Source organism: Leopardus geoffroyi, chromosome A2, assembly GCF_018350155.1.
Source record: "Leopardus geoffroyi isolate Oge1 chromosome A2, O.geoffroyi_Oge1_pat1.0, whole genome shotgun sequence".
In the NCBI taxonomy this organism is placed as follows: domain Eukaryota; kingdom Metazoa; phylum Chordata; class Mammalia; order Carnivora; family Felidae; genus Leopardus; species Leopardus geoffroyi.
The window spans coordinates 109,451,000-109,478,148 of record NC_059331.1 but is presented as its reverse complement, the minus strand read 5'-3'; the positions used below and the strand labels follow the sequence as shown (position 1 = coordinate 109,478,148).

General features: G+C 36.6%; 1 protein-coding gene across 3 annotated transcripts in view; it reads left to right on the top strand.

The window, feature by feature from the left end:
• The window catches only part of CRPPA (CDP-L-ribitol pyrophosphorylase A), a 318,326-nt gene that overhangs the window by 102,759 nt on the left and 188,418 nt on the right, over nucleotides 1-27,149 (top strand). For all 3 annotated transcript variants that reach the window (XM_045494985.1, XM_045494987.1, XM_045494986.1), the window contains exons 4-5: nucleotides 2,098-2,202; nucleotides 9,606-9,651. In XM_045494985.1, the coding sequence (XP_045350941.1) occupies nucleotides 2,098-2,202; nucleotides 9,606-9,651 (151 nt within the window). The remainder of the gene's footprint in view (nucleotides 1-2,097; nucleotides 2,203-9,605; nucleotides 9,652-27,149) is intronic.

Sequence of the window (27,149 nt, the reverse complement as noted above, 5' to 3'; positions counted from 1 at the left end):
GTTCTTCTGTTGTACTGTCTGTAAGCTGGTGATGGCATTCTCTCTGTCCTTGGGGGAGGCCTGCCTTTTCTTAGGTTTAAGGATGCTTGGTCCTCTTGTGACCTTGGCTCTGGTGGATTCAAGAAAAGTTCTGCTTTGGTAACTTATCTGTTTTTTCTTCAGAAAAGAACATGACTTCTTCCAGCTTTCCATATGTTACACAAAAATAGAAATCCTAATCAGTGTTAGTGAGAAATGTAGAAATTCAAAATTTAATGGGTCATTAAGCATGTGTAGTTTTGAATTTACCCCCACAGTAAATTTTATTGCAAAGATTACCAAAAGTCTCATAAATAGTTGTAATATTAGTCTATAACAATGAATGACAAATTCAGGCTCTTCTTTTTGTCAAGATGGCTCAGCCTCTGTTTCTAGTATATATTTCCTATATACCTGACCAGAATTTTCTGTGTTTCTCATTGGCCCTAGTGGCTGGAATCTTAAAGACTTCATATACTTTGTAGGCTGTTGCCATCTTTCATGGTACAATATGTGGCCGGCAAGAGTCTAGCATCCAGTAATTCTCTTTGTACCACCGAAGACAGGAGGGAACACCTGTTCCTATGGTCTCTTCTCAGTATGCACTTCGTGAGCACTTTGAAGTCTTCCCACAAATGTGGTAAATATCTTGTTTCTGAAAAGAGTCAAGAAAAGGGCTAATACTGGTCATCTTTCAGATTTAACCATGGGTTAAAGAGAACATTCTGTTGACTGTACATACATCTCATGTACTGCTAAATGAGACCAGATGCTGGAATTACAAAGAGGTTTAACAAATTCATTTATTTGCATATAACTAATGTTGGTAATACTTTTCAAAGATTATAATGTCTAAGAAATCTGTCATGTTAAAGTATATCAAAATGGAAGATAGAAGCTGAGACCATCCTAGTCAACTTGGGACTATGTATATTTGATGCTTCTATTTTCTTCGCCGTTACCTTCCCAAACCACTGTAGCTAGGGTTTTGGAATCGCCAGTACAACAGTACAGCATTGGCAACAAGTGCTGCATTTCATACTGATATTTGTGGCCTTTCTTTGGTCTTCTTTACATGGGTATGTTCATTCTAAAATCCAAATCTATCAGATGTCTGAAACTTTGGTATGTTTTTATGCCACCTTTTCTCTTAAAGGTATCCCTCTCTCCTCCAATTGTATTCAGTCTTTAGAGTGAGATCAGAGACCATTTCCTTTGAAAGGCCTTCTCTGATGCCTTTACACAGAATTAAGTATTTTATTTCCTGGTCTACTTATAGATATACTTCTAGTGTTGCATTTATCACATTCTATTGCAAAATATTTGTTATAGATCAGCCTCCTTTTTAAGAGGTGAGTTCCTTGAGGACATAATACATGTCTCATTTATCTTTATGTGCTGGTATGTAATACAGAGCTTGGACATGATCGGCACTCAGTATTATTCACCTGAATTGTTAGTCATTTTAATAGTTTTGCCTGAAATGCTTAAAAATGTTGCTTGTATTTTGCTAAGTTTATGAGAGGCTTTTCCATTCCTGTTTAATAATGGAATACTGAAATGTTTTCAAATTAAAATAAAAATACACATTTCTAAAAATGATATGTTGACAAGTAAAATATTAAAATGAACAAGAGCTGTGACCTGCAAATATGTTGATGTAAATATCAGAGTTGAAGTTTGATGGATACGTGTATTTGTTAAATAAAATTCTGATAAAGGGATCTTCAGCCATACTCTGAGACATTTTAGAAACATGCTTGGAAAGGTAGCTTATAATCAAAGGAAGCAAAGCATTATGTTTATTTGATCCCTAAAACTATTGAGGAAGTTTAAAACTTAGGATTACAACTTTCCTACACTGTATATATTTTTTGACTTTTAGGGCACAGGTAAAATTATTGTGTATTGTGTATTGTGATTAATAAGTAGCGAATCAATTAATAAGTAGCTAATCAAAGAGTTAATGAGTTCTCTAGGCCCTATCTTTTCTGTATTGATTATGTAATTTAAAAAAAAGTTGTACTTAAAATATGTTGAAACAACTTTTTCTCCTTTATTTATTTATTTTCTATCCAGTGTAGTGACTATGACTTGGAATTTGGAACTGAATGTTTACAGTTGGCTCTAAAATATGGTCACATTAAAGCCAAACTTGTGGAAGGATCACCTGACCTCTGGAAGGTAAGGGAGTTGGTGTTTTGCTCTGGGTCTTGGCTATGCTTGTATATCATTCCTAAAACCCATTCTGTAAGTGTAAACACTTTCTGGCTGCTTCAGGAAATGGAGAAGTGGTATAAAAATATGTGGTTTCATACTGAAAGAATATTTTGAGGAAAAAATGTATGTATGTATGTGTGTGTATGTATGTATGTATACATTAAAGGCATTCAGAGTTTCACTGGGTTTTCTGAGCCATCAAAGTATGGTATCATTTCTATTTCCTTGTTTTAAGAAAATTCACTTGGAGATAATTTATTCAAATAAATTCCATTTTAGCTGATAAGATGGTTTTACTCATTGTTTTTCCTTCTCTCTCCCTATATCCTTCTATTCTGTTGCTTTACACTGCTTTGGGTTAAGCATGCAACTCTGCTTCCCACAGTGGCAACATTTCCTTCTGGTCCCTGGGGTGGTGGCTCCAACTTAACTGGGTTAAAGAAATATCTGCCATAGTTCTGACTCTGTGGACTGGATGACTGGACCCACTTGATAGCCCCAGTGAGCAGTTGGACTCTTGAATGTAATAAGGTTTGACTCATAATGATAAATTCTTTGTTTTGGAGTATGGAGTGAAACACTCTCATACTAAAGCTTCCTGTGGAGGATGGAGTGTTTCACAGTGTGGCTTTCGTTTGTATAAAGGTGGAAATGTGTCGAACTGAACGATCTATTCTGGAATAGGGTAGGGTTGTTTTCTTTTTTCAAGTATTGCTGCTTTTGAAATATGGGATGAAAATTTATAAATGTCATACTGATAATTGTATCTAAATCTGGTTAGGAAAGATTCATTTTAACTCTAAGATTTTATGAATCCAAAGGCATGTTTCCCCATTGACTTGAAAACAAACCAGAGAGCAAACCTACTAAGTTCATTAGGTATTATGTACATTAAACTGAAGGGCCTTGCTGCATTCTAAGATTGTCTCATACACACTTGAAATGTTCTGAAATTACAAAATATTGGCATGTCTGGATTATTGGCTGGTGGAGAAAATCCATGCAATATTATTGTTTTTTTAAGGGTATCCAAATGTCATCAATCCAGCAGGCAAATATTTTATTCATTCTGTGTATTCTTTTCTATATGTGGCTCGGATGGTGATGAACATATTGTGAGGACTGTGATGTTTACCAAGTAGATGTTTTGTTCAAGATGCTGACTCCTATCTCTGTAAGGCCCCTTTTGACTGTGTGCTAAATTAATTTGTAGGCAGAGGGAGAAGGGAGTGAAAACTCGCAGACAACATGTTAACATAACACTCCCTGACCTCATTTTTGATATCTTAGGGGGTGTGGTAATCTATCTCTATGGGTGTTCAGAGCCTTTTTGAAACTTGTCAAGTGCCCTGAGATTTGCAGATGAAAGTAAAGTAACACATTGCTCTTGAAATTTTCCACTTGTTCCTCACCAATTTATTTCAATTAAAAAAAATAATTGTGAAATCTCATATTTCACTGCTTTCTCCAGCAACACAGTTTTAGCGCTCACATCTTGGTGCTTGGCTTCCCTTTCATGGGCACCAATGTCTGTGCCCAGAGTCAGGGTTTGGCCTTGCCAAGTGCTTCTCATCATTCCCCTTGTAAGTCATTTCATGATGCTGTTACTGGTTAAATTGTGTCCCCCACAAACTTATGTTCAAGTTTAACTTAACTCCTGCACTTGAGAAAGAGACCTTATTTGAAAAGTATCTTTACAGGGGACATAGGTGGCTCAGTCACTCGAGCATCCAACTCTTGATTTCAGCTCAGGTCATGATCTCATGGTTGTGAGTTCGATTCCTGCTTTGGGCTCTGCGCTGACCACACAAAGCCTGCTTTTGGGATCCTCTCCCTGCCCCTCCCCCCCCCCCACTCTGCCCCTCCCCTGCTCTTGCTGTCTTTCTTTCTAAAAATAAACAAACATTAAAACAAAAAACATCTTTACAGATCTAATGAAGTTAAGATGAGGTCTTACTGTCATCGAGTAGGCCCTGAATTCAACAGAGAAGAATAGCCGAAGGGGGAGAGAGATAAAGGGAGGATGCCAGTGACTAATGATGGAGGCAGAGACTGGAGTGCTGCCTCTACACGCAAAGGAAAGCCAAGTGGGAAGAGGCCTGGAAGCATTCTTTGACACATCAAGCTTTCAGAGGGGGACATGGCCCTGCTGACACCTTGATTTGGGACTTCCTGCCTCCCGTACTGTGAGAGAATAGTCTCAAAGCCACCCAGTTTGTGGTTGGTTATGGTTACCCTGGGAAACTAATAAACATTCCACAAGCTTAGGCCCAGAGGGATCAGCCTTATAGTATCAGTTTACAAACCTGAAGGGATAAGGGGAAGCCCATTTCTCTACAATGTTTGAAGAATGGGATTTTGGATTCTAAAAGGGTCCTTAACACAATGGATTGGGCAAAAAGTCTTTTTTTTTTTTATTTTTTTATTTAATTTTTTTTTTCAACGTTTATTTATTTATTTTGGGACAGAGAGAGACAGAGCATGAACGGGGGAGGGGCAGAGAGAGAGGGAGACACAGAATCCGAAACAGGCTCCAGGCTCTGAGCCATCAGCCCAGAGCCCGACGCGGGGCACGAACCCACGGACCGCGAGATCGTGACCTGGCTGAAGTCGGACGCTTAACCAACTGCGCCACCCAGGCGCCCCGGGGCAAAAAGTCTTTTAATGTCAGTGAAGATGTCTTTTATAGATACCACATTTCTTCTGTTGAGGTGAAATTATTTTGAGTACAAATACTGTAGTTGTTGCAGCTTCTATGTTTGCTCTTCCTCCTGTCTCTCATTGTCTTCCTCCGCAACCCCCACCCGCAGCTTTTTTCTTGTTGCTGATATTTTCCTAGCTGTTGGTATCACCTTGTTGAGCATCTGGATGACATTGTGTGAGCTGTCTTCAGTATAAAGGCTTCTCATTTAATTTTGAGGTCCTGGCATTTTGTCTGCGTAAAAGTTTTTCAGTTTCTCTTTAAACCAAAGCAATGGAATCTACACTTAGAACTTAGTGTTCTAATTCTATACTAGCACTAAAGATGCTACCATTTTTTAAAAATATAGATCTGAAAGAATATTTAGTACAAGGAGGCTAAAACTGATACTGGAATCAGAGGGCTGAGCCAAGTACCTGGCACGTGATTCACAAATCTTGACAGGCTGAAAAATGCATTTCAGGAGGCATTTTACAACCATAAAAAAGTAAGGCAAGGGAGGATTCTGAAACATGGATCCAGGATACATTTCCCTACCCCTCAGAAGTCAGGGAGTTGTCTCCCACTGTGATGTGAGGAGTGACTAGGCATGTCTCATGCCTGCATGTAGAACTCTTTGAACTGCCACCAGAAATCCCAAGAGGGACGTTTTGTATTTTACATACTTTTTTGTAAAAGTAAATGCAAGAAGTAAATGCTCAGAGTTAGGCCACCTCTCTTGGAGTAGCTCCTCTGTGGCCTGGAGGAAACATTTAAATCACCGTGTAGGGTAGAGGATGTCCCCCACTCCCTGGGACAAAGAAGAGAGCAGGACTGATTTCTGGAATAGGAATTGGCTCTCTTCCTTTCCCTTAAGGGGTTGTGCCTTGCGAGGCCTTAGTGAACACATTATTACTTTTACAAAGTTTCATCTAGTAGACATAAGAACTTCTCCTTTAGTTTATAATTGTACCATATTTTTGTCCCAATATATTTAAATACATGCTCACTACACTATACAGACTGAATAGGTTTTTTGTTTTTAAATGTTAGAACTATCCTTAAGGCATAAAAGATTTATAACCAGGTATTAAAGAAATTCAACTGTGTTCCATTGTCTGAAAATACTTGTTTAGGAGGAGCTTCTGAATTGTTTGGAATATTACTGGAATAACTGACTTTTCAGGAATCCTTTTGATGAGAACTACCCCCCCCCTTTTTTTTTTAAGATCCAAGTGTTCTGCCATCTTTGTTTAAAACAGAAGAAACAAAATAGTCTCACTTCTTTTTAATTTCAAAAATGCAATGTGGTGACCTTGTTTATTTTCAGAGGTTTTCATCTAGTCATCCAGTGTAGACAAAAGAATATCTTCAGATAGATCCAATTGATGAAATAAATAAAATCAATATATCCCCAAATCCAAATTTGTGTCTAATAACACACCATACTCTATTTTTAAAATTTATTGTTTTCAGGCTTCTAATCATTGCCGTGACATATTCATTTTCTTACAAGGTAAAAGATGGGAAAGATAGGGATTACGTGTTCTCTAATTTACCGAAGATGGTGGTCAACTGAACTGGGCACTGAGAAATCTAAATTCCTACATCGAGTGCTGACACCAAGCAACACAAGAAGGTGTGATGGTGGTGGTCTTGGGGACCTACCCTGAGGCAGCTGAGGGAGCCCTGGCCACGGAGCCAGAAGACCACCGCTCTGGCTCTGAGTTTCAAGCTTCTTTTTCATGGAGTAGTTTTTTCCTGAAGTTACACACTTAGCTCAGATGAAATACTGCACAGAAGCACAAAGAAAAGAGACAGAATGGATAGCTGTGGGGCATATGCGGGGCCCTGAGCCTCAGGTGCACAGAGCACCTGCCCTGGTCTTCAGGCGGCTCCTGAGCCTCTACTGAGCGGTGTGAAAATGAGTGATGGAAGAGAGCCTCAATCCTCTGATTCACTTAAGGGTTGATGTTTTAAAGTAACGAATTTTCATAACGCATTGTGCAAGGTCAAAGGAAAACTACAGATCATGCTGACAGAAGGAAATCAACTTCAAAACTGATCTAATAAACTTTAGAAAATTAAAAAAATAAGGCAAGGGCAACCCATATTACGGTAAAAGTTTGACAGAAAAAGTATAACTCATCAGTTCAGAATTAAAGCATTTTCCAGTACTGTTTGTTCCCTTTGAAGTACGTTAACTTTCAATTAGGAAAAAAAGAAAGCTATTTTTAAATGCAGTATTTTACGAGTTTGTGAGAAACATTTTGTACTTTATTTTCATTAAATCTGTGTTTGGTGAGAAGTGGAGTTCAAGTAGTAGATGTAAGGCATTATGTAGAAGATATTAGTAAAAAATAAAAGCTTTAATCTGTGTATAGTCAGTATCCACAGCCTACAAGAAAGAGTAGACAAAAGGAAATGGAGGAGTCTGTTGTTTATACGGTTAATGATTTAATAATAGTGGAGAAAGGACCTTTAGGTGATAAAAATGTGTGTCTTACTAAGATTGATTGCAATGCAAAACTTTTAAGTGTTTCAAGAATGCTAGAAAAGGGATTTTAGGATTTGAGACCAATTTTTCTGTAAGTTAAAAAATGTGTCAAAATCTCCTTGAAAAAAAAAACAGTATAAGGTACTTTCATAGTTCCTCTATTTTAATTTTAAATGCAGTTTTATTCCTTATAGCAGGAAAGAATACAAAATGAATAATGGTAATTAGGCCGTTTCCTAGTTCAGGTCTAAGTTTGCCCTACACAGCAGAAAATTATTACAGAAAAACACTAGTGTCTCATTTGAATTACAAACATTGAAGCCTGATTTTAGACACCTAGTTGACTTTGGGTTTTCAAGAACACAGAAGAAGAACTTACTTGATGCATTTCTTCTAAGAAAATTTCTCCACCAAAATGTTGTTTTCATAGGTTAAGGCATTTTGCTCATTCTTTTCATTGCTCTATTCCCAAAACAGAATAGGACCTAGAACATAGTAGTTATTTGATAAACATTTGATGAATGAATGAATGAGATCAATATAGTGTTTAATTTGGTGAATACATCTGTTTTGTATCCAGATAATGGAATTATATTGTGGATCAGGAACTATCGTACTAGTTTTGGTTTGTATATGCTTGTTTTGGCAATAATGTAGCAATGCCATATTTGACTTTAATAGTTTAGTTGAAGGCTCAAACAGCTTTCTATCTTAGGTTAGTTACTACTTTTTGTTTTTGTTTTTTTTTTTTTAAGTGTACTTATTTTGAGAGAGAGCAGGTAAGCCAGTGGGGGAGGGGAAGAGAGAGAGGGGGAGAGAGGGAGAGAGAAGCCCAAGTAGGCGGCTCGCTGTCAATGCAGAGCCTGATTCCTGGCTGAAACCCACGAACCATGAAATCATGACCTGAGCCAAAGTTTGTCACTCAACTGACTGAGCCACCCAGGCACCCCTGTTAGCTACTACTTTAATTTTGAATTTTAGGGTATAGTTTTGCATCAGCATTTACCTACCAGGATAAAGGCATAGCAGGGGAGTCTTTTTTGAGTAGAAGTGCCCTGAGCAACTTGGGCTGAACACAGTTTCTATAGAAGTCTAGTTATGAGATAATCTGAAGGAAAAAAAGTATGAGTAACAGATACAGAAATATACTAATTTGTTAAGGATTTTTCAAAGTGTGTTTTTAGACCCTTTTCATCAAAATCATCTGGGTACTTTAATGGTAAACTAACTCCTAAGCTTATAGTGCTTATCAGTGTAGTACATTATCTTCTAGGTTTTTCAATTCTGATGTGAGAACTAATTCTGCAGACCCATACACCTGACAGGCTCTATTTGAACTCATGGCTGTGTTCTGGGAAGTATGTGCCATTGGACTAAAGCAGGTTACAGTTAGAAGGAGGATGTATATATGTTCTTAAGGAAAGATAATGATTGTTCTTATGTACACGATGGTACCATCTAGTCTCTATCAGATGCATATATCAATAGAAAGCTTGAAACGTGAACCTTGTCTACATAAAGATCTCTGTTCAGAATGAAGTCTCTCTTAATGTGAATTAATCTTTTTTTAAAATTTATTTTTGAGAGAGTGTACAAGTGGGGGAGGGGCAGAGAGATAGAGACACGCAGAAGCAGGCTTCAGGCTCTGAGCTGTCAGCACAGAACCGCATGCGGGTCTCGAGCTTGTGAACCGCGAGATCGTGACTCGAGCTGAGTCAGACGTGTAACTGACTGAGCCACCCGGGCACCCCTTAATGTGAATGAATCTTTGAGAATCATCTCATTTGAACTAAGAATGCAATTTTGTGATTTTTTTGTTACACATGCTTTTCTTCCTTCCTTACGCCATAAAACTTTACTATGAAACAGTAATAACCTCCAGTGCTGGTGCTTTTATTTAAACACTACCACGTTGTCTTGGAAATAGTATTTGAATTATAGTAATAAGGTTTTGGTAACCACTGCCACATAATATCTCAATTTAAAGATCTAAAATCCAATATTAAGCAGTTTGCAGAAATAGAATATATTTTTCTGAACTTGGTAATGTTGTTATAATTTATAAATTGTCCATAGTATGTGTTCATAGTTTCTCCATAATAATTTCCTTTGGGGCATAATTTTATTGCTCTCACATTCCTTCCTGGTCTGTTAAGTCTAATGACTTTTTTTTTTTTTTTGGTCCTTTAGGTGACCTACAAACGAGATCTGTATGCAGCTGAATCGATTATTAAGGGTATGTTTGGCCTTGTGACTGTCAGTTCCTGTGTTTCAAAAATGTAAGCCAGTTTAGAATTTCTCATGACATTTTAAATCCCAGAATTCTCAGAAGTATAAATGCCTGTAGGCCACAGAGGTCTGTGATTTGGTGTTTTTGGAAAACAATTACATTTTGTGTTTCCTGCTTGTGAAATATCACTTATTATTTATGTCACATTAGTTTTAATTTTTATAGAGGAAATACTTAGAAAAGGATGGGACCCTGGGGCGCTTGGGTGGCTCAGTAGGTTAAGCGTCCAACTTCGGCTCAGGTCATGATCTTGCGGTTTGTGAGTTCGGGCCCCGCGTCGGGCTCTGTGCTGACACCTCAGAGCCTGCAGCCTGCTTCAGATTCTCTGTCTCCTTCTCTCTCTGCCCCTCCCCTGCCCGTATTCTGCCTGTCTCTGTCTCTCAAAAATAAATAAACGTTAAAAAAAAATTAAAAAAAAGAAAAGGATGGGATCCTTATACTATTAGAAGTAAAAACTGACTTTAATTAACTTAGGATACTTACTTTTATGAAGAGGCCAGCTTCCACTGCACCCCTTAGAACACTGCCACACTAGTACACTGTATATCATGTTCGTATGAAGCTATTTTTCCCCCAACTAGAGAAGTAAAGCTAGATGATCTGTTAAATTTATTTTCAGTTTTGACAATAACTGTGATTTTGTTTTGGAATTTAGATTCTACACGTGTAATAACCCCTTTATCAATGTTTTTCGTCTCCCATCTACACTAAGGTAGTTTGTTTATTATCAACAAATATTTGTTGTTGTGCTAGGAATGCAATGATGATGCACCAAGCATGTTGAGTGTGTATCTTGGCAGCCTCTGTCACTTAAATTAGTGTTTCTTAACCCTAGCACCCTTGGTATTTGAGGTCAGGTAATTCTTTGTGGTGGAGACTGTTTGATCCATGGTAGGTTGTTGAACAGCATGCCTGGCCTGTATTCACTAGGCACCTGACATACTCTTCCCCTGGATGAAACATCTAAGATGTATCTTGAGAGAATCACTGTTAGAAAACCGTTGTCCTAAGGGGCGCCTGAGTGGCTGGGTCAGTTAGGTGTCCAACCTCAGCTTAGGTTATGATCTCATAGTTCAAGTCCTGCATTGGGCTCTGTACTCACAGCTCAGAGCCTGGAGCCTGCTTCAGATTCTGTGTCTCCCTCTCTGTCTCTGTCTCTCTCTCTGCCCCTCCTCCCCACACGCTCTATCTCTCAAAAATGAATAAATGTTAAAACAAATTAAAAAAATCTGTGGTCCTAGCAAAAATTACAGTGCTAATCCTGAAGCAGGTGTGGTGCTTTACAGTCTGTTACTGACTCTTTTGAAATAAAGGATTGACCTGTGTGCTTAGGTTTTGACTGAGAGCTGAACGTCTGTATTCATGCTTGGAAGTTGAAAAAAAAGTGCCAAATCTGAATTCTCAATGCATCCGTTTGTTAAGTAGGTTTTCCCCAAATTTTGAATTATCAATTGGCTTCCCATTCACAAAACTGAAATCTTTTCTCTGATCATGACATTGTATGTTTGTAATTTACCCTTAAGGTTTTTGTCCTTCAAGAATATTGTTTCAAACCATTAATGTACCATTATTTATACATCTGTGTATCTGTGTATGCAAACAGATCATCTATAGCTGTAAATCAAAATGTCGACATGTATTTACACAATAAGCAGGCATTATGTAAACATTACTGTGGACAAGTTGGCTAAACCATGATGTGGTTACTTATGCTCTCAGCACATGGAAATAGAAAACTAGTCTGGTTTCCTTACACAATCATACCTTTGTTACCTAGGTAAAATGGACATGACTTACTTTGTGAGTAGTTGGTAAGTGGTCCTACTGAGGATTCTACAGATTATATTTGCCTAGTGTTTATCAGATCAGGATTCTTATAAAAGTCTACATTTGAAGTATAATTGTAGGGATTATACTTTTGGAAATTGTATAGAGATAAATTGCTTTTCTTATTTACACATGTTTTAGTGTGCTATTTTTATTTTTATTTTCATTAAAAAATTTAATGTTTATTTTTGAGAGGGACACAGCATGAATGGGGGAGGGGCAGAAAGAGAGGGAGACACAGAATCCAAAGCTGTCAGCACAGAGCTTGATATGGGGCTCGAACCCATGAACTGTGAGATCATGACCTGGGCTGAAGTCGGACACTTAACTGTTGGAGCCACCCAGGTGCCCTTATTTTTATTTGTAAAGTATTTTTTAAAAAAGTAGTCTTTTATTCTCAGAGTAACTAATATGACTGGATGGAAAGAGCTCATCAATGATCTCCAAGGTTTTCCTTATGCTCTAGGGTTTGCATTTCTATCTTCCCAGGAGATTGTGATGTTGTGGATATACTGGGAGGGCCACTGCTCTGGGGCCTCCTCTACTCTTAGTGTGGGCTTCTAGATCAACAGAGTTGAGGTTACCTGAAAACTCGAATGCAGAATGTGTGACCCCACCACATTAAATCAGAATATGAATTTTAACAAAAACTCTGGATCATTAGTTTGTATGTTAAATTCTGGAAACATTCCTCTAGGCTGCTCTTGAGTCTTTCATAGATCATTTCTTTTCAGATAATATTATTACTGCATTAAGAGCTTGAAGTCTTACTGTACTTTATCAGCTCCAAATGCTTGTTTGCATACCTGAAATGGCTACGTACCTTTGTGACTTGTCCTAATTCTAGTTCTCAGGCCTGATAGGAGAAACAAACATGTGTGACATAGGCCAACGAATACCCTTGGATTTTTTAAACTAAAATTGCAAAATAAAATATGATATATAGTAGAGTGAGCTACATACTCATCTATTTGCCTTTTCCTAGTAAATGTTCAAAATATTTTTCTAGACACTACTGTAACATGGCATTTATTGGGTACTAATTTTGTGTCAGACAATGTTTAAAGCATTTCATGGGTATCATCTCTTGGTTCTCCAAGTAATGATGTAAGTTGTGTCACTGTGTCCATATTGGAGTAAATAATCAAGGGTTCTAAGCAAGTACTGCTTTAAGACAGAAAATAAATTCTTAAACTACAAGTTTCTATCTTCAGTAGTTTATCTCTTAATGCAGCTGTTGCCTCTTTTTTTTGCTTATGCAGAGATTGTTCAAACTGTCTTCTCTGAAATTCTTGGACTGCATGTGTTTTGAAATTTGGAATACTGATTTTTTTTCAGAAGTTCATGCAGCACCCAACAAGTCACATCAGTAGTGGGGATTAAGGACCTTGCCACATAATGGAAATCAGAATGCAAGAATGTTTATATCTAGTACAGGAGTGAAGAGTATGAAGCGTCTGGTCCAAATTCAGGTCTTATTTTACCACCAAATTTATATAGGAAAACCATGATTAAATTTGCTATTTTAAGGCAATCTTGGATTTCAGCATTGCCCATTACTTGGTGTCATACGCTTTTAGATTGACTCTGTGAAGATGAGAGGATGTCTCTTCTTTTTTCTTATGTAGCCTGTAACACTGAGTTTAGCTGAATGGACTTGTATGTTGTAGGCTATGGCAAGGTTTTGTTCCTTCGAGTCGAAAAAATTTAAATGATGGGGACAAGTGGCCTTTTTCTCCAACCATACCACTTTACCTGCTTCTGACAGGTACATATTGAGACCCCCATGTATCAGTCCCTATATAATATATATATTTTCTCAAAGATGATATAAAAGATAATATAAAATCACATGTATTACTTTCATGTCAAAGTTGAAAACCAGGGTTTGGAATAGATGGCACTTATAACATTTAAATACATTACCTCTTTTTTTTTTTTTTTTTTTTAACTATAATGCTATAATAGAGATAATATTCCTCCCCTTTTGGAGATGAGTTAAACAGAGGTTTAGATTTAGTACTTTTCTCTTGGTCACACAGTAAGAGCAAGACGCCCAATTTAAATCCAGTTCTCTTTTTGTCTTTCAGTCTGACTTTGCTCTGGGGCGTGGCCACTTGGCACCTCTGATTCATGAGTTACTCATCCTGAGTACTGTAGTGAATATTAGCTTCATTAGTGCTCTTTTAGCCAGGATAGGCTAGGGTTTATAAAATTCAGCCTACCCGAATCTGATTGTGGCCTGATGAAGAGTGTCCAACCACACAGTCGAAGGTGGACATGTTCTCTTATGGTGCTGCGCTAACCACAGTGTATTCTTCTAGAGAGTGTGGGAAAGACATAAACCATAATACTAAAATAGTAGATTTCTAGACATGCCCAAAGGATAAGTAAAAATAAAAACTCAAAGCAATATTTTCAAAATGATTGGTTGGTTACTGTTTAGTTTTGTTCTTTGTTAATTCTGGTAATTGAATGTTCATCTAGCCATACCAGTTGTCCATTTCCAAGATGAAGGTTGGAAGTTTTCATTCTGTAAATCGTCCTTCCCCAGCTGCTTTTTCACTTGAATTCCAATCATTGCTGCTCAACAAATTACCTTCTGATGAAAGCATTTTCTTGTATAGGTATTTTAAGACTCTATAAAACATTTCTTGTTTTATGACATGTCTTGCAAGTGCATTTTGTACTCCCCAATTTATTTCTCACTAGAATAGCATCCATGTTTTGGTCCATCTGAATGTTTGTTAAAGTCCATTTTTTGTTGCTGTTGTTGTTGTTGTTCAGTGTGGGAATTTTGATGTAACCTTAACCAAGCTTTTGACTAAAATTGTGGCTTGTAGCGTCTAGAAATTTGACTTCTATTTTTGTATTTTTAGATAAGTCGTATTTTGAAGTTTATTTTAGCATCAGTATATTTATATAGATTTGCATCTATAGTGAAGTATTTGATAATAGTAAATGTGTATATAAAGTGTTCTATTTGTTCACACAGTTGTGTGTGTTGAAAATCATATAGTTAATCACAAATTTACTGTGAGGTAAAACAAAGCATCGTTTTTTGTATTTTGTTTTTTATAGTTAAAACAATTTTTTTAAATGTGTATTTAAAGACAGACAGAGAGTGAGAAAGGGAAGAGCAGAGAGAGAGAGGGAGACACAGAATTTGAAGCAGGCTCCAGGCTGTGAGCTGTCAGCACAGAGCCTGATGTGGAGCTTAAACTCAGTGACCATGAGATTATGACCTGAGCCAAGGTTGGACGCTTCACTGACTGAGCCACTCAGGCATCCCTTAACGTTTTTATTTAGGTAGGGGGCATCTGGGTGGCTTACTTGCTTAGGTGTCTGACTTGATTTTAGCTCAGGCCATGATCTCATGGTTCCTGAGATCGAGCCCCACGTCATACTTCACACTGACAGCACAGACCCTGCTCGGGATTCTCTATCTCTGCACCTCCCCTGCTCGCACATGCACTGTGTCTCTCAAAACAAATAAACATTTAAAAAAAGGTACTTAAATTCCATTTAAACAGACAGTGACCATTAGTTTCATGTGTACAATATAGTGATTCAACCGTTCCATACAACACCCGGTGCTCATCACAGCAAGTGCCATCCTTAATCCCCATCACCTATTAAACCTATCCCTCACCCAACTACCTCACCTCTCCTCTCATAACCATCAGTTCTCTATAATAATTAAGGGATTGTTTCTTGGTTTGTCTCTCTCTTGTTTTTACTTTGCTCATGTGTTAGGGTTTTTAAATTCTACATAAGTGAAATCATGTGGTATTTGTCCTTCTGTGACTTATTTCACTTAGCATAATGTCTCTAGCTACAACCATGTTGTTGCAAATGGCAAGGTTACATTCATTTTTATGGTTGAATAATATTCCCTTGTATATATACCACATTTTTATCCATCAGTTGATGGGTATTTGGATTATTTCCATAGTTTGACACTTGTAAATAATGCTGCTATAAACAGAGAGGTGCATGTATCCCTTTGGATTATTGTTTTTGTATTCTTTGGATGAATACCCAGTAGTGTGATTGCTGGACCGTAGGATAATATTATTTTTAACTTTTTGAGGAACCTCCATACTGTTTTCCAGAGTGGCTGCACCAGTTTGCATTCCCACAAACAGTGCAAGAGTGTTCCCCTTTCTCCACACCCTCGGCAACACCTGTTGTTTCTTGTATTGTTGATTTTAGTCTTTCTGACAGGTGTGACATAATATCTCATTGTAGTTTTGATTTGTATTTCCCTGAATATAAGTGATATTGAGCATCTTTTTATGTGTCTATTGGCCACGTGAATGTCTTCTTTGGAGAAGTGTGTGTTCATGTCTTCTGCCCATTTTTAAATTGGATTATTTGTGTTTTGGGTGTTGAGTTTTATATGTTCTTTCTGTGTTTTGCATACTAGCCCGTCATCTGACATGTCATTTGCAAATACCCTCTCCCATTCCATAGGTTGCCTTTTAGTTCTGTTGATCGTTTCCTTAACTGTGCAGTAACTTTTCATTTTGATGTACTTCCATGTTTATTTTTGCTTTTGTTTCCTTTGTCTCAAGAGACCTATCTAGAAAAAAGTTGCTATAGCCAATGTCAAAGAGGTTACTGCCTTTGTTCACTTCTAAGATTTTTATGGTTTCAGGTCTCACATTTAGGTCTTTAATTCATTTTGATTTTACTTTTGTGTGTGGTGTGAGAAAATGGTCCAGTTTCATTCTTTTGCTTGTGTCTTTTCCGTTTTCCCAGCATGATTTGTGAAGAGACTGTCTTTCCCCCTTGGATATCCTTCCTTTGTCAAACATTAATGACCATATAGTTGTAGGTTTTTTTCTGGGTTTTCTTTTCTTTTGTATTGATGTATGTGTCTTTTTTTGTGCCAGGACCATACTGTTTGGATGGCTACAACTTTGTAATATAACTTGAATTTTAGAATTGTTATACCTCCAGCTTTGCTTTCCTTTTTCAAGACTGATTTGGCTATTAGGGGTCTTTTGTAGTTCCATACATATTTTAGGATTGTTTGTTCCAGTTTTGTGAAAAATGCTGTTGGTATTTTGATAGGGATCGCATTAATTGTGTAGATTACTTTGGGTAGTAGAGACATTTTAACAACTTTTGCTCTTTGAATCCATAAGCATGGAACATATTTCCATTTGTTTGTGTTTTCTTGAATTTCTTTCATCAGTGATTTATAGCTTTCACAGTATGGGTCTTTCACCTCTTTGAGTTTATTCTTAGGTATCTTATTATTTTTTGGTGATGTTATAAATGGGATTTTAAAAAAATTCTCTTTCTGCTGCTTCATTGTTAGTGTATAGAAATACAACAAATTTCTGTATATTGATTTTGTATCCTGTACCTTTACTAAATTTATCAGTTGTAGCAGTTTTTTGGTGGAGTCTTAAGGGTTTTCTATATATATTATGATGTCATGTGCAGTCAAAGTTTGGTTTCTTCTTTACCAAAATGGATTCATTTTATTTCTTTTTGTTGTCTGATTGCTGAGGCTAGGACTTGAAGTACTATGTTGAATAAAAGTGTTGAGAGTGGATGTCCTTGTCTTGTTCCTGGTGTTAAGGGAAAAGCTGTCAGTTTTTTGCCACTAGGGATGATATTAGCTCAGTTTTTTTCATAGGTGTCCTTTATTATATGGAGGTATGGTCCTTCTAAACCTATTCTTTAAATTTTTATTTATTTATTTTTGAGAGAGTGCAAGCAAGGGAGAGGTTGAGAGAGAGACACAGAATCCAAAGCAAGCTCCAGGCTCTGAACTGTCAGCATAGAGCCCAACACAGAGCTGGAACCCATGAACCGTGAGATCATGACCTGAGCCAAAGTTGGACGCTTAACCAACCGAGCCACCCAGGTGCCCCTCTCTAAACCTCTTTTTGAGGGTTTTTTTGTCATAAAAAGATGTTGTTCTCTGTCAAGTGTGTTTTTCTGCATCAATTACAATGATCTTATGACTCTTATCCTTTCTACTATTGATGTAATATATCACATTGATTGATTTGTGAATATTAAACCACCCTGGCAACCCGGGAATAAATACCACTTGATCTTGGTGAATGACTTTTTAAAATCATTGCTAGCATTTTGTTGAGGATTTTTGTTTCTATGTCCATCAGAGATATTAGCATTAGTTCTCTTTTCTTTGGTTTCTTTATCTGGTTTGGATATCAGGATAATGCTGACTTTGTAGAATTAATTAGGAAGTTGTCCTTCTTTTTCTATTTATTTGAATAGTTTGAGAAGAGTAAGTATTAATTCTTCTTTAAATGTTTGGTAGGTTTCTCCTGTGAAACCATCTGGTCTTGGAATTTTGTTTTTTGGCAGTATTTTCATTACTGATTGAACTTATTTGCTGGTTATCAGCCTGTTCAATTTTTTTTCAGTTTTTGTAGTTTATGTGTTTCTAGAAATTTATCAATTTCTTCTAGGTCAACCTATTTGTTGGCATATAGTTTTTCATAATATTTTCTTAAACTTGTTTGTATTTCTGTAGTGTTGGTTTTTATTTGTCTGCTTTTTTGTGATAGTATTTTAGGATTTTTTTTTTTTATCTTGAAGAATATTATAGATTTTATTTTTTTTTCTTCCACAAACAGCTCCTGGCTCTATTCATCTCTTTTATTATTGTTTTAGTTTCTGTATCATTTATTTCTTCTCTAAACTTTATTATTTCCTTCCTTCTGCAGGTTTTAGGTTTTTTGTTTTTTGTTTTCCTAGCTCCTTTAGATGTAAGGTTAGGGTTTTTGAGACTTTTCTTGCTCCTTGAAGTAGGCCTGTATTGCTAAAAACTTCTCTCATAGAACCACTTTGGCTGCATCCCTAAGGTTTTGGACCATTGAGTTTTTATTTTCAGTTGTTACCATGTACTTTTAAATTTATTATTTTATTTCTTCGTTGACCCATTCATTGTTTAGTAGCATGCTGTTTAACCTCCATGTATTTGTAGTCTTTCCATATATATATATTTATTTGTGTGTGTGTGTGTGTGTGTGTGTGTGTGTGTGTGTGTGTGTGTGTGTGGTTAACTTCTAATGTCCTAACATTGTGGTCAGAAAAGATGCATGGTATAACTTCAATCTTCTTGAATTTGTTGAGGCTTGATTTGTGGACTAATATGTGATGTATTCTGGAAAATGTTCCAGGTGTACTTGGAAATATTTTGTATTCTACTGTTTTAGAATGCAGTTTTCTGAATATATCTGCTAAATCCATCTATTCGAGTATGTCATTCAAAGCCATTGTTGTTGATTTTCTGTTCGGATGATATGTCCATTGATATCAGTGAGGTGTTAAAGTCCTCTACTATTATTGTATTATTATTGATTAATTCCTTTATTTTTGTTATTAACTGTTTTATTGTTTGGGTTCTTCTATGTTGGGTGCATAAATATTTACAGTTGTTATATCCTTGTGTTGGATTGTTCCCTTTATTATAGAAGGTGTCCTTATTTGTCTCTTGCTACAGTTATTGTTTTAAAGTCTATTTTGTCTGATACAGCGTTGTTACCCTGGCTTTCTTTTGACACTCATTTGCATAATAGATGTTTTTCTACCGCCTCACTTTCAATCTGCAAGTGTCTTTAGCTCTAAAATGAGACTCTGCCAGACAGCATATAGATGAATGTTTGTTTTGTTTTGTTTTGTTTTGTTTTGTTTTGTTTTAAAACTCCGTTCTCTCACCCTGTATCTTTTTGGTTGGAGCATTGAGTCCAGTAACATTCAAAGTAATTATTGATAGACATGTATTTATTTCCATTTTATTATTTGTGTTTGTGGTTGTTTCTCATGATTTTCTCTGATCCTTTCTTTCATGGTTTGTTGATTTTCTTTAATGATCCATTGGTATTTCTTTGTCTATATTCTTTACAGATTTATTAGTGGTTTTTAAAATATGGTTACCATTAGATTTGTGTATGACTTCTCCTGCATTTGGTGGTCTGTGTTAAGTTGGTGGTCGCTTAAGGTTGAACCTATTTTTACTTTTCTCCTCCCCATATTTTGGGTACATGTTGTCATATTTTACTTTATTTTGTGAGTTTCTTGACTGAATTTTTTAAACAAATATACTCATTTTTACTTTTGTTTCCTACCTTCATACTGTCACTTTGGTCTCCTTTCTACTCATAGAGTCCCCTTCAATATTTCTTGCAGTACTAATTTAATGGTCATGACCTCATTTAGTTTTTGATTGTCTGGGAAACTGTGTCTCCTATTCTGAATGATAGCCCTTCTGGATAGAGTGTTCTTGACTGCAGATTTTTCCCATTTAGCGCTTTGAATATATCATGCATCTCCCTTCTGGCTTGCAAAGTTTCTGCTCAGAAAGTCCCTGTTAGCCTTATTAGTTTTCCGTTCTATGTTACTGTCTTCTTTTGTTTTGATGTTTTTAATTTTTTGTCTTTATCATTATATTTTGTGAATTTAATTACAGTGTTTCTTGCTGTGGATCTGCTTTTGTTGATTTTGTTGGGGGTTCTCTGTTCATCCTAGATCCAGATAATCTGTTTTCTTCCCCAGAGTATGGAAGTTTTTAACTACTATTTCTTCAAATAATTTTCCTGCCTCCTTTTCTCTCCCTACTTCTTGGACTCTTGTAATATTAATGTCATTACATTTGATTGAATCACTGAGTTCCCTAAGTCTATTCTCATGTGGTATAATTCTTTTTGGTCTATATTTTTAAATTTTATTACTTTGCATTACTCTGTTGTCTTTGTCATCCATTTGTTCCTCTGTTTCTTCCATCCTGCTGTCCATTCTATCAATTGTATTTCTCATTTCTTGTATTGAGCCCTTTATATCTGTTTTCTTATTCCTTTGTGTTAAGGGTCTCACTGATATTTTCCACTGTTTTCCTCAAGTCTAGTGAGAATCCTTAGGATCCTTTACACAATCCTTTAGGCATGTTATTTATATCTATTTTGCTTAGCTATAAGTCATGGCCTTGTCCTGTTCTTTCACTGGGGATACATTTCCCTATCTTCTCATTTTGTCTAAGTCTCTGTGCCTGTTTCTCTGCGTTAGGAAAGTCAGCTCCATCTCTTGTTCTTGAAGATAATGGCCTTATGAAGAAGAGGTCCAGGAGTGCCCTTTAGTGCAGTCCCCCTGTTCCCTAGGACCTAGTGTTTCCGGGAGTGTCTCCACTGTATGCTCTGTGCACTCTGCTATTTTGTCCTGGCCACTTTATCCTTCAGGCCGGTCATCTGTGGAGGCTTTCTTTGCCTGATGTGGGCAAGATTTGGTCCCTTTCCAGAATGTGGTGCTTTAAGTAGGTGTGTTCTGGTCTGCTTGTGATGAGACCTGTTGCCACCACTGCCAGAAGTGAGGCTCTGCACAACTCTCAAATCAGGAGGTGTGATCTGAGCAGGGATTTGAGCTGGTCTTCTGGGGGATGAGGCTTGCTGTGCTGGGACTCAGGCAAGTGAGACTGGGAAGTATAGTTGGATGGGAGTGTGCGGGAGGTAGAGCTTGGTGTAAGCTAGTTAGGTGGAGGTGTTGTGTTAGTTCCTGCAAGTGGCTCTGTGGTTATGCTGAGTGATGCGGTAGGAAGGTGGTGCCTCCCACTTCCTTTGTTCCTGGAGGAGTCTGTCACTGAATGCTGTCTCTCTAGGTAGTGCTCTGAGATGAGCAATTAACCTCCCCACTGTGTGCCCCAGGCACTCTTCTGGTCCCTCTTTTCAAGATGCCTATCCATGTATTGTTTGCTAATCTTCTCTCCCAGCTGACCTTTAAAATTCCAGGCTTTAAAGTGGTTTAAGCTGGTTTGCAGAAGTCAGGAAATTGGACCCTCTTGCTTTCCAGGCCAAATGCTATAGGGATTCCCATCACCATTTTACTGCTCCTTTTTCTGAGGTAAAGAGTGAAATTTAAAACAAACTTTGCTACAGTAGCGTCATTAAGCTCAACAAGACATTGAACTTACGCGATAAGTTTGTAAACATCTTCTTAGTGAAGAGGTATTATGCTTTACACAAGCTGGTTAAGCCCACCCAAGCCTGCTTTGCTTGCTCAGATGTCCCCAAACTATTAGTGTTAACAGATGCCAGCAGTAACATACTTAATCTAGATTTACATGACATACAGACAATCCCACCCAACACTTAATTTAATAGCCTGACTGACCTTATCTTGGCAAAAGGAGCAATATTCTAAGATTTTCGCAGAAAATAACCCATAGAATATTTATTTATTCATTCATTCATTTATTTATTTACTTAGTTATTTTTATTTAACTTTTTTTTTTTAATGTTTACTTATTTTTGAGAGAGACAGAGCATGAATAGGGGAAGGGTAGATAGAGACAGAGGGAGACACAGAATCTGAAGCAGGCTCCTGGCTCCTCACTGTCAGCACAGAGCCTGACGTGGGACTCCAATCCATGAACTGGGAGATCATGACCTGAGCTGAGGTCGAATGCTTAACTGATTGAGTGATACAGGCGCCTCTCCTATAGAACTTTTAAATAAGAGATTGCATTTGTTTTGTACCATAATTTTTCTGATCTATCATAACCTATCTAATCTTTGAATATATTTAATTTTGTGGTTAACAACTGTTGAAAAATAGTATTTTATTCTTTGTTGGTTATAATCGTACAAACCTAAGTAAGTTTGTGTTATTAAAAAAAGCCTCATGGTGCCTCTTGTCATAAGATGGTTTATGTAAACATGGAAAAACAAAATAATAAAAAAGGAAAATTTAATTTTTACATGGCTTCAGTTAATATTAATTAAAAATAGCTAATGTTTACCTAAAATTTCATGTCTTACCAATCATTATCTAATGTTTTCCATTTGTTAAAGTAAATTGACTTTGATTTCTCGAAAACATCTATTTATTCAGAAACAGATTTTATTCTGAAAATACACTTTTTTCAACGTCATTGATAAAGGCAATTCTTTTACTGTTGTGCTTTTTTAACACGTAAGCTATAAAATCCATAAGCCTGCTTTTTTATGTTTCATACAGTGTTTTAGAAAATTATCCCAGTAGGCAAGCAGTTGAATCATCTTGTGCTTACACATTGAAATAGCTTATACATTGAAACTGGATTTGACTGCATGGAACAAGGTAAAATTACATGTGAATAAAATTCAGTGTTACTGAGAATTATGGAGACTCATTGTGATAATATGTATTTTATGCATATGCAGAAACTCATGTCTTAATATATTTTTGATTTTTTTAATATTTACTCTTAAAGTCATGGCATCTTAAGTGTAATGTATTTTTAGTTTTTTAAATCAAATTGAAAGAATGAGAAACTTTAAATCAGGTTTTCTACATCTGTAACAGGACAATGCTCTGCATCTGTAGTATGTCTTCATCAGGTTTTTCTTGTTAAATACCCAGCGATGGCACCATTTATGTCATTAACCATGCTTTTGTACAATGCAAAGTGACAGCTAAGATTTACATACAAACTGTAATTTTTGATGTATCTGGCTTTTCACTGTGATTATTCATTTTCCACATTTTCACATTAATACCGTAACTCCTTTTTACATAATAGTTTTTGTTCTTCACTGTCTTGTAAGTAGTACTGTGACTGTATGTTACAAGAATCTGTAAGAACATTTGCGTCAAGCTTTAATTAGTTAGAACAGGAGGGTTGCAAATGATTTAATAGCAGTTTGGTTTCCTTGAAATCTTATTGTAAAAGAATGTAAATTGGAAAGTTAAATATTTGGTTGAAGATTAGAGAAAGTAGAATTGACTTTAATTATATAATTTATTTGTCATTAGTGAGATGCTCACTAAAGCATAGGGCAGTAAATCTGTCATATTCAAAAACTTCTAAGGTCACAGTGAGTTATCAAGCAATTAGCTAAATAAGACTTGATAAGACAAAAGACAGTTATATGGGACTCTGATGTAGGTAGGATATAAAACAACAAAAACTCTAAATGAACGTTTATGCTTAAAGCAATAATACATTTTGTAAATATCTTGGTGAGTCATTAGATTTTAAAAAAATGTATTTCACATTTCTGTTAAGTCAGAATATATATACTTTGAAAAGCAATATATATAAATATATGGCATCGTTTACTTGGAAAACAGTAATATCTTACATGTAAAAACATATGCAAGGGACAAGATGTCACATGTCTGCTCCTTACTTTTAGTTGTAAGTAGGAAAGGCAGGAAACTTCATCCTGTATTCAATGACTAATTCAAAAATGTGGTTAAGATCAGACATAACAAATCTTGGGAAAAAAGTATCTGCCTGTGTACTATTGCCCTTCAGTTGAAACAGGGACAGTCAACAATAGAATTAACTTCTCTGAAGATCAGTTTGACCTATTAAAGTGGGTATGTGTGGTTTTCTTGCAAGACTCTCTGTACCATCCCTATTTTCTGTTTGTCCTGGAGACATGACTTGTTGGCTTTTTTTCTTTTATCGATTGTATGCTGCCCCTCTTCCTGTTCTAATAGCTTCCTCTATGAAGGTGTTTAGAGAAACCTGAAGCCTCTTCCTGTAGTTTAAATGAAAACAGAGATATCAGGGCTCAGCAGTGATGGTTCGGTTTAATACTATTTTAAAATCCTTGCTGTAAGACAGAAAATATGATTTGCTGTTGATTCAAGGAACTCAACAGGGGAATGGAAGAGGACTGCCTTCATTTTGAATGGATTAGGGCTAGATATATCTTTTGGAGGTGAGTAGTATTGGATTTGATAGTTTCTTATATACCTAAGAACACTAACATTTTGGCTGAAGAGGTCAGCCAAGTGAATGATGAGGCTTGATGAAGTCACGGTATTGGATGTTTCTAAGAGAATTGAAGGCTGGCCTGGATTTTTTTGCTCACTTGTGGAACTTACTAATAACTTAGTATTTAGGTTTGTCTCTACTGAAAGATGTTTTGAAACCTTCTTGTAAAAATTAATACTGTCCTGAGCACTCTTGAGTTCTTACTGGTTATTAGTTGCAGGCACATGTCTAGATATTCCTTGTTCCTCTTTTTTTCTTTTTAATGTTTATTGTTTACTTTGAGAAAGAGAGCCCAGGGTGGGGGAGGGGCAGACAGAGAGATTGAGAGAGAGAGAGAGAGAGAGAGAGAGAGGGTGGGGGAAGAGGGATAGAATTGCAAGCAGGCTCTGTGCTGTCACCCAATGCAGGGCTTAACCTTATGAACTGTGAGATCATGACCTGAGCTGAAATCAAGAGGTGGCTGCTTACCTGACTGAGTCAGCCAGGTGCCCCCCAAACTTTTTTCCCGTGCTCTTCTTAATGTGTCATTGGGTTTTCATGTGGTAAAGAGAAGGTTGTGCATGTTAGAAATTTTTCATTTTACTGTTTTCTGAAGTTGAATGCAAAAACCCCAAATTATATGTGTTTTCTAACCCTTGAAGGAAGACCCTATATTTCAGGTCTACCAAGAAGTCCAGTGTTCAAGGATAATAAGATGAACTTTTAAAAGATGAGTATAGTACAAATTAGTGTTTGGCCTCATTCATAAACTTAAGAATGTCTACATAATATTTCCTACGTCCTATGAAGGATTTCAGAATAACATTGGAATAAAACATTTTTTTAAAGTTAATTTACTTATTTTGAGACAGAGAAAGAAAGCATGCCCAAGTTGGAGAGGGGCAGAGAGAGAGAAAGAGAATCAAAAGTAGGCTATACGCTGTCAGCACAAAGCCTGATGTGGGGCTCCAACTCAGGAACCATGAGATCATGACCTAAACTGCAATCAAGAGTCAGATGCTTAACTCAATGAACCACCCAGGTGCCCCTGGAATTAAACATTTTGGACAACATGTTGTACAAGAATGTATTTTGCTAAACCACATACCCTAACCAAAGGTGGCTAAGTTTTAGATGGCAAAGCATGTTACACAAGGGGATCAAAAGCCCTGAAGAGGGGAGCCTGAGTGGTTCAGTCAGTTAAGTAAGTGCCTGATTCTTGGTTTCAGCTCAGATCATGATAACACGGGTTCGTGAGATGGAGCCCTATCTTGGACTCGTAGCACAGAGGATGCCTGTAGTAAGGAACTTCAGAGGGGGTGAGAACAAAGAGATGATATGAGAGATTGACCTGCTTTGTATCCTGATGTTGTGGTTACACAAACTTGTAATGTATTAAAATTAGGGAGATGACATAAAGGTAATTTTAGTGCATACCAATGCAGAGAAAGCTAGAGATCAGTATATCTTCACATGGCCCGGAAGATGCTCTTTCTATTTTAGGAGTGTTACACAGAGGTAGCATTGGAGTTTTAATTTATTAAATAAAGTGTTGGAAGTTTGCTAGTTATGTAATTAAAAACAATGAAAGAAGACTTCCTATTTTCCCTAGTCATTTTCTATTGCAATTTTCTAATTGCTAATGTCATTTTCTATTGCAAAGGTTTGTTGGAAACTGCAGAGAATCTTATTTACTCCATGAATCCTTTTGACATGTGTGGCTTCAATTAGAAAAAAAAAAGTGTGTGTGGGGGGGGGATTCCTGAATTAGGAAATTACCTATCTTCCTTATATGTTTTATCGGCATGTGCAATGGTTGAGGGCTTCAATTCTAGACTAATTTACCTGGTTTGAATCTTGGCTCCTCAGGTCACTAGCCAAATTAAGCCCAGGAAAATCATTTAAATCTTTACCTGTAAGAACGACATAATGGTTTTCCCTGCATCATACGACTTTGGTTAGAATATACATTTATTGTATTATACATAATATGATTTGTAAATTACCAAGTGAGAAATCATCCAGTGATTTGGCTGAGTTACTCTGTGCCTCAATTGTTTTTACTGAAAGGGTGTTAATATCCTTTATTTATTAGTAACATCGCTTTCATGAATTAGAATTTAAAGGGCTCTCTGTGGTAACTTGAATTTTTAATGCCTAGTGCCTTGTGAATAAAAATAATGCTCCTGGGTCTGGATGTTTTTAGCTTTTCTCTTAAACGTTTCAAAGTTCACACATTGTTTTAACAGTTGGTTAGATTTCCTTATGTGATACACTCCAGACCTTTATCCTGTCCTCTGATCATATATAAAGATACTTTCTGAATGAAAGAAGGATGGATGAAAACAGTAGTATACTCGCATATGTTTTTTAAAACGTTTTATTACCAAACCACAGATACAGAAATCCAAACCAAATTTGTACCTTAAAGAATAATGTACATATCTGTGTAATAGCACTCAGATCAAGAATAGAACTTTCCCACCCACAGCAGAGCCTTTTTCTTGTATTCTTAGGCAATTACAACTTGTTCTATCTCTATCCAGATTTTACAGCAATTTTCCCATATTTCTTCTGAGCTTTATCACTCAAATGTACATTTCTAGACACTTTGGTTTAGTTGTGTGTGTGTGTGTTTTAATGACCTGTTTAATCTCACCCTACCAGTTCCCCATCCTTTTATTTTGCTTAAACTTTGTTGCCTGATGAACCCAGTTTATGCGATGTGTAGATTTTTTCCTATTTTGAATTTTGATGAGTGTATATTCTTGCATGCTTCAATTATGCATATTTCTGTATGTTTTTCTGTCTTCTACAAAGTGTTAGCTGGCTCTAGAAACTTAATAAGATTTAGTTTCATCTCTTTGGTAAGATGAGAGGTGGTGTGAGT